Source organism: Eleutherodactylus coqui, chromosome 5 (assembly GCF_035609145.1).
Source record: "Eleutherodactylus coqui strain aEleCoq1 chromosome 5, aEleCoq1.hap1, whole genome shotgun sequence".
Lineage (NCBI taxonomy): Eukaryota > Metazoa > Chordata > Amphibia > Anura > Eleutherodactylidae > Eleutherodactylus > Eleutherodactylus coqui.
The window spans coordinates 200,676,514-200,684,939 of NC_089841.1; the positions used below are offsets into that span (position 1 = coordinate 200,676,514).

The 8,426-nt window shown below is 41.8% G+C and overlaps 1 protein-coding gene across 1 annotated transcript in view; it reads left to right on the forward strand.

Moving 5' to 3' along the window:
* The window catches only part of MFSD14B (major facilitator superfamily domain containing 14B), a 54,768-nt gene extending 48,502 nt beyond the window's left edge, over window positions 1-6,266 (forward strand). Inside the window, exons 8-12 of the mRNA XM_066604064.1 lie at window positions 987-1,058; window positions 1,796-1,908; window positions 2,806-2,903; window positions 3,308-3,468; window positions 4,239-6,266. Coding sequence (XP_066460161.1) covers window positions 987-1,058; window positions 1,796-1,908; window positions 2,806-2,903; window positions 3,308-3,468; window positions 4,239-4,448 — 654 coding nt within the window. The 3' untranslated portion in view covers window positions 4,449-6,266. The remainder of the gene's footprint in view (window positions 1-986; window positions 1,059-1,795; window positions 1,909-2,805; window positions 2,904-3,307; window positions 3,469-4,238) is intronic.
* Window positions 6,267-8,426: the final 2,160 nt, after the last annotated feature.

Here is an 8,426-nt window from a genome sequence, read left to right on the forward strand (position 1 = left end):
AAATGCATACAACTTTTTGATCTTTTTATTGCATTTTGTCTTGGAGATGGAGTGACAAAAAAAAGGACATTTCTGGCGTTCTTTATTTTTATTTTTTTTCTGACTACGTTTGCATTTGGTAAATAATGCATTACTCCAACAGATCAGACTTTTAGGCCTCATGGCTACGGCCATGTCAGACTCAGCCGGCAGAATATCGCAGCGGAGTCCGACACGGCACCCCACGAAGACCCCATACTCTCCTCTCCGGATCCGCTGCGAGAGTCTACTCCGGCGCTCACGCTGGGACTCTCAGGGCAGTCCGACATGGCGCCCCACAAAGACCCCATACTTGCATCTCCGGATCCGCTGCTAGAGTCCCATCCAGCACGCATGACGTGGTGACGTGTGATCATGCAATACTTCCGCTGTGCTCACAGCAGAAGTATCGTGTGACGGACGGCTTCGGCCGCGTGTTTTTCCGCGGCAAATAGAACATGGCGCGATTTCTTTCACGCTGCAGAATTCCGCAGCATGAGCATTGCAAGGCAATATGGTATTCGGTTTAATGGAACCTAATGGCTGCGGAATAATACTGCGGATTTCCGCGGTAGGAATCTGTCCCCGGGCATTACCCCTTATGGATGCAGTGATACCAAATATGTATTTTTGTTTTATTTAGATTTTTTTATTACAAATATGGCACCCCGGATGTATGAAGAGAGATTGCGGCGCGATCTCTTCATACACAGACTGCAGATACAGGCCATCAAAAGGCGTATCTGCGGTCACGAAGGGTTTAAAATGCAATCAGTTTACACATGCAGATAATCCTGTGTTTACATTATATTACATTTTTCTGGGTCGTTCACATGATAGTTGGCCCTTCAGGTAACTGCACCATTTTTTTAAATTTTTTTTTATATACAAAATGACTTGCGAACGACTAAACTATTATTTTTATTATTTAATATGGAAGTAATTGTTTCTTGTAACTTTTGTTGCAGATCATAGGCTTTAATCAGGGTAGCATTGCAGCTTTCATAGCAGTGGTGGGGATTCTGTCCATCGTGGCTCAGGTATGTACTTAACGGTTTTGACTGTGTTGTGTATGATCTTTTTAGATTCTGACCCATGACCCACATATTTGATATAACCCATTATTCACAACCATCTAGAAGTTTTTACTTTTTACAAACATGCGTTGTTGAATGGGTTATATAGCATGGCCGCCTACAGCCTTATGGTTCAGGTTTACTTGACATCCTAGGATGTATCTTATACAGATAAGGCCTCAATCACACGGAATAGATCACGCAGCCTGTGGGGTCGGCGTATGGCAACGATAGCGCACTGCACTTGACAGTGTATCTCTCACACTCCGTCATGTGAAATGTGACTTTTTAAAAAAATTCCCTGCTCTCTCAGCGGCGTTCCGTATGCAACAATGTCCAAACGCAATATATTGTGTATAGACAACATTACATGCGCTACCCATAAAAAAAGAATAGGGCTGTTTGTGCGTGATACATGGTAAAATAGAGCACGCTGCCATCTTTTTCATGCGTGTATCTACATGCTATGTTCAAACACTAATGTGAATGGATCAATGAAATCCATGTACTTTCAATGACTCCATTCACCGCATGCATAATGTGTGGGGAAATCACGGTCATGTGAATGAGCCCAAAGTCTTTGCAGCCAAAGATAAACGCCATGCATGTGAATACATGCGTAGTAATTTTTTTTTTAAATCTCCTAAATATGACATTGGTTATGAAGATCTAAGTTCTTCTGCTGTCCTTATTTTTTTCAGACTGTGTTTCTCAGTATACTGATGCGCTCAATTGGAAACAAAAACACGGTTCTTCTCGGTCTTGGTTTTCAAATGTTCCAGCTGGCCTGGTATGGTTTTGGTTCACAGCCATGGTAAGCACACTTATGTTTTGCTTTTACTTGGTGTTTTCTGCTAGTCGCTCATGGAGGGGAGGTGCAGTGGGCATGACAGTTAATATATCCCTGTCACACTAGAAGGCTCTACATCCACAAAATTACATCTGAATTACCTGTAAAGCACTGCTGCTCCCCATCATAAAGAAGTACAGGGGCTCTCCAAGTCACAATACTTAAGGGGTTTTCTGGGACTTAAAAATAAAAATGGCTTAAAATGGAAAGAAATTGAATATTCACCTATCCCGGCAGCTCCACATCCAGCACTGCAGCCCCTGGTGCCCACCAATATGGAACTTGGAAGAAGCAGCGGGCAGTCATGTGCCATTCATTGTGCGTGTTATCGCTGCTCTGATGCCGCTGCTGCTTCTGGGTTCTGTGCAGCTGGCATCAGGGCTGCAGCACTGCACATGGATCCGCTGGGATAGGCTAGTATCCCGTTTTTAATTTTAAGCCCTTTTTTTCTAACTTAGGTTTTCCAAACATTAAAAAAATATTTTATTTTGTTCCAGAATGACCACTATAAATTCAACATATTATTTGAGACCATAATTCAATGAAATCTTGGTAAAAAACTGGTTGCAGCTCTCAAGTGTTATCCCAAAGCAAGAAAGAAGGAAAAAACAACATTACTGACAAACCCAGAACTAATCCGAATAATAAGTCATTCATGATTGGAAGTTTTACGTTTGTTTTGTATTAAGAATGGACTTTTTCAAGGTCCTCTATAGTATATGCGTTTATATCTGCAACACACAATTTCAGTGTGATCTGTAGAATGGACAGCTGTTACACTCATGGATATATTCCATAAAGCATAGCATGTGTGCTCATATACACCACACAAATCATTTTTTTTTTTGTATTCCCTTCCAGGATGATGTGGGCGGCTGGTGCTGTAGCTGCAATGTCCAGTATCACATTTCCTGCAGTGAGTGCCCTGATTTCCCGCTGTGCTGAGTCAGATCAGCAAGGTAGGTTAAGTTATCGATCATCTTGTAGATATTACAGTAATTGCACAAAACCAACATGCCATACAAATTGAGGTGTTCCTCGACTCTAAGAAGTATTGGGGCCGGGCTAGTACATTCCAATGGTTCTCATTTTTTAATACAAAGATCAGAAAGGATTTATAGTGTGCAGACTGGTATTGCAACTGCGTCTCTGCTTATACTTTACAGAGAATTACTATAAATGGCTATACTTTGTTTCCTACACCAGCAAATACAGTCTGTATGATAGCTATAGAATATAAAATCACCAGTTTGCTAGGTCCCTTATTGTAAAATCTAAAAAGACTTGAATAGCTTACAACATGATGACTTTTCTTAAGAAATTATGCTTTTTATAACATGTCTCTTTTGATTTGCCAATGCAGGTGTTGCACAAGGCATGGTGACTGGTATTCGAGGTTTATGCAATGGTCTAGGCCCAGCACTTTATGGATTTGTTTTCTTTCTCTTCCACGTTGAGCTTGGAGGCTTAGTCCCAGTACCAAGCTCAGACGATAAGACAACAAGCAAAGACCCTGGTGAAGAGGTAAGCAGTGAAACGATGTGGTGTGGGTTTGTAAATTGTTGCAAATTTAGGTGTTACTACATGTGTTAAAGAGGAGTTCAGGACACACTAAGTCTAAGTTCCTCAATATGCTCAGTTAGAGATGTCATTACTGATGACTTATAAATTGCTGTATTTATTTACCTTTTCAGCAGTTTTCTGACGCTAGCTGCTTTTCTCAACTGTGGGAGGGTCAGCTTGTTTGTCTGCCTGTTTCTAACCTTGCACAAGCTGTGATGTAAATATTAACTGGATCCCTTCACTCACAGACTGTCACAGTGCTCCCTCTAGGACTACAAGGTTTGAGAAGGAAGAAGCTTTATTTTGTCTCTGGTGGGTGAATAAAGCAATGTGTGGGCAAAGCAGGATACAATACCTGTAGGTCCTCCTGTAAGGGGCATTTCACTCATGCAATGTGACATTTGGCTCATGCAACTTGAGTGCCAAGGGTGCAAGAATGAGGCTGTGCAGGTAGGGAGAGAGATAAAAGGATGTTATATTTATTGCTTGGGACACCAGGGGGTAGAGCCTGACCAAACATACCAGACAAGAGCTGCTGTGGGAATAATCTATGTCTAGACATGACACATAAGCCACCATGATTAGTATGCCCTGCCAATAAATCATGAAGATAAGGCAACTGACAGATACTAGTAGAGGAAGTCAGGTTCATCTTGGGGGTATTGTTGAATTTGTTTTACTTGGAATATATTGCCAATTTCTGACTTTTTTTCCCCCTCCTCTTCTATTAGGGAGCCATTATTCCAGGACCACCATTTTTATTTGGTGCAATTGCAGTCCTCCTTGCTTTCTTGGTTGCCTTGTTCATCCCCGAACACAGCAGTCTCTCAAAAAATGTGGTTGGTGGAAAGCACAGCATCAGCAGCAATAGTCAGGGTAATAATGCAGACCGTGGGGGCAGTGAAGACATAGAACCCTTGTTACAAGACACCAGTGTGTGACTTCCTTCTAAACTATCCCTTGGCATCACCTGCAGTCAGAATTAAGGAGAATGTACCAAATCTGCTGAAGAAAAAAGGTCTTTACACAACAACCACCACAAAATATGGCATTGGATCTCCATGCAGATGTTATTATATATTTTTTAAAATTGTCTAAAATATCAGTTGTTACCTATTCACTGCATGGGAGGTTGCATGTGTAGCGGAAATCTCCAGCAGTAAAGCAGCTAAAAGGTTTGAGATTGTGTTTTTCTGTTTATGCTACCTCGAACCTTGTCATTGCATTTTATATTGACTGTTCACAACAACAACAAAAAAATCCCTAGATATTGCAGTGACGGAGCATCTGACTTGGAATGGTACCATATGCAAAGAAAGACTGTGTTGTTACACACCCTACAGTGCCTGCTATTACATTTCTGTGTTGTGTGTTTCTTTTTTTTTGTGTAGGGGAAGGTGGTGAGAAGACATTGTTTTGCCTTTCTTGCTGCATATTCTGAGTAACCTTGTCTTCTGGAGTAACCGAAGTTATCAATAACTTGTTTACAGGGATGTACTATGATGAACAGAATGCTGCAGGAATTCCCAAACCACCACTCTCAAAAACCAACCCATCATTAGGCAAATGCTGCTAGGTCACATCACATAAAGTCATACGAGTGGTAGCAAACGGTAGAACAAGTAGACCCGTGAAGAATAAAGTCTTTTAATATTGTGTTCTACATTACATTTATGGATCGGAGCGAGCTGCCTTATTGTTGCATAAGGCAAGTATTTGCACAGAGAATTTATATAAAACTGTAAATATAAAGCGAATGGAAAGAAGAGTGGCAGTATAGTATGGTTTAAAAGTAGTTAGCAAAATATTTATATGGCAGCTTTCTCATGTGTTACATTATTTTTCACAAGACGCAAGCAAATCCTTACAGCCACTTTCTGATAGCAGTTCAAACAAGCAACATCCTATTTGATACTTTTGACACTTAGTAGAGCACCTAATAGTAAAAATAAATAAATAAAAATATATATATTCCTAATGCTCAATATCAATAGGCATTGATCATAAGGGTGCTTGGTCACGTTACCTGTAGTGGTAGGGTCTTGATTTAGTCTGTCACAACAACATTCCTAATTTTGGGAGGCTTCCTATATAATGCAGAAGGGATGCCAAGATCTACCAGCATGTCTAGTTTCTTATTCTCGGGCCAGATATTAGTCACCTCATTTATTACACCCCAGCCTTAACTGCTATGTAGAGTGCATTTGACACATATCATAGCCTTCACACACATACACAACTCTTCCTACACCGCTTCGATGAGAGATATGCAGAATTAACGTGTTTTTTTTATTTTTAGAGCTCCATCTTAGGAAACTGTTGTATCGTTTTCTTTTCCATTTTTTTTTTCTTCATCTAAACATCACTTGCGAGGTTTGAGTGGTTTGGAGAAAACATACAGATGTACGTGTATTTTTCTGAAACGGACACAGAACATAAAAAGTAAATAAAACATTAATAGAGCGCTGCTTCTAATGTTTTATATGTAGATATTTGTAAGAAACATTTTTTTCCCTACCGAGAGGCTGTGTATATCTTGTATTTATAACTGTAACAAGATTCTTGACTGAAAAATATATTGCTTTTATATAAAGGAATATCTATGACTGAAAAATTGTTTTTTTTTCTCTTACATAAGGTATATATTTTGTGATGTTTTTTTTTCCTTCAACAAAGATAACATACATTTTATAATATGCATTTGATTTTTATGTTAACTTTGATCATGATACATAATAAACAAGGCATATTATACTCCTGTTCTGCTCTTTTATAGTTTTAATTGAAGTGTGTACATATTTATTTTAGGAACAATCTCCCTCTATTGTGGGTAAATGTGTCTTCCCACCATAAATTTTTAAAGGGGTTGTCCAGAAGTACAAAAAAGTGTCTACTTTTTATCAGAAGCCACTCAAGTGAATGTAAATGACCTGACATGCTAAATACAACCTGTTAACAGACGTGGCATTATTTTTGGAAATAGAAAGTCAGACTCCCCCCTCCCCCCCCCCCCCCTCCCCCACCCCAATGCTGCTCATTCCTTTTAGGCCGGTTTTACACAGGCAACAAAATTGCAATTTGTAGCGACAGCGCTACAGATTGCGTGAATGTGTAGCCCATGCTTTCCAATGGATGTTTTGTAGGCTGCTACAATGCGAGAATACAAAATTGAGCATGCTCTATACAGCTAAATTTGTGATGTTTTGTAGCCCATGTTTCCCTATGAAGCCTTCCTTTCTGTTGCATTACACAACTACTGTTTTCGTGTGACGCAACGCAACTTTTACAGTAGGAAGTCCTACTGTTTGTCCCTAAAATAACCCCCAACTGCATTAAAAAAAATTAATAATCTTATACGTTACCACTAGAGATGAGCGAACGTGTTCTTCCGAGCTTGATATTCGTGCGAATATTAGGGTGTTCGGGATGTTCGTTATTCGTAACGAACACCATGCGGTGTTCTGGTTACTTTCACTTCCTTCCCTGAGACGTTAGCGCGCTTTTTTTGGCCAATTGAAAGACAGGGAAGGCATTACAACTTCCCCCTGTGACGTTCAAGCCCTATACCACCCCCCTGCTGTGAGTGGCTGGGAAGATCAGGTGTCACCCGAACATAAAAGTCGGCCCCTCCCGCGGTTCGGCTCAGATGCCTGGTGAGTTAGCTGAGGGACAGTGCTGTTTGTACCGGAGCTGCTGTAGGGAAAGAATTGGTAGTTAGTGTAGGCTTCAAGACCACCCAAAGGTCCTTATTAGGGCCACTGATAGCTGTGTGTTGGCTGCTGTTAGCAGTGCCATTTTTTTTCCCTCAAAATCGGCTCTGCAGAGCGTTGCACCCGGCATTAGGGACAGAAGTGCTGCATAGGCAGGGAGAGTGTTAGGAGTGACTGTAGCCTTCAAGAACCTCAACGGTCCTTTCTAGGGCCATATTTAACCGTGTGCAGTACTGTGCTGGCTGCTGTTAGCTGTGCTGCATTTTTTTTTGCTTCTCAAAATCGCCTCTGCAGAGCATTCCACCCTCCATTGATACTGCAGGGAAAGAATTGTATAGGCAGGGCCACAACACAGTTATTATTCATAGAATATACGCAGTGCTGCCTTTTGCTTGTAAAACAAGTGAAAATAATTCTATTTGTCCGGCCTCTGTCCGTCCTAACGCCGGTGGACACGTGTCGGCTGCGTGTGCAACCTGTAAAAATCATGCGCACCCAGCTACGTTTTACTCCTGGCTTCGCCATTTGCTTTCCTTAATTGGGGAAAAAAATACCTGCTCTGCCACAGTTAATAACTCTGCTACCCTCACGTTCTGTGACACATTAGCAGGAAAACAGCACAGTTATTAAACTTAGATTATTCATTCACTAGAGGCAGTGGGGCCTTTCGTTTTCAAAAAAGGGAAAAAATTATATTTGGCCTGCAGTCTTGCGCCAATTTATTAGCTGCCCATGAAATCAAATCACTGGTAATACAGCATGCTGAGGGGTAGGGGTAGGCCTAGAGGACGTGGACGCGGCCGAGGACGCGGAGGGCCAAGTCAGGGTGTGGGCACAGGCCAAGCTCCTGATCCAGGTGTGTCGCAGCCGACTGCTGCGCGATTAGGAGAGAGGCACGTTTCTGGTGTCCCCACATTCATCGCCCAATTAATGGGTCCACGCGGGAGACGGTTATTAGAAAATGAGCAGTGTGAGCAGGTCCTGTCCTGGATGGCAGAAAGTGCTTCGAGCAACCTATCGTCTACCCGCAGTTCTGCGCCGTCCACTGCTGCCAATCCGAATCCTCTGCTGCTCCTCCTTCCTCCCAGCCTCCTCACTCCACTACAATAACACCTGCTCAGGAGCGGGAACACTCCCAGGAACTGTTCTCGGGCCCCTGCTTAGATTGGGCAGCAGCGGTTCCTCTCCCACCAGAGGAGTTTATCGTCA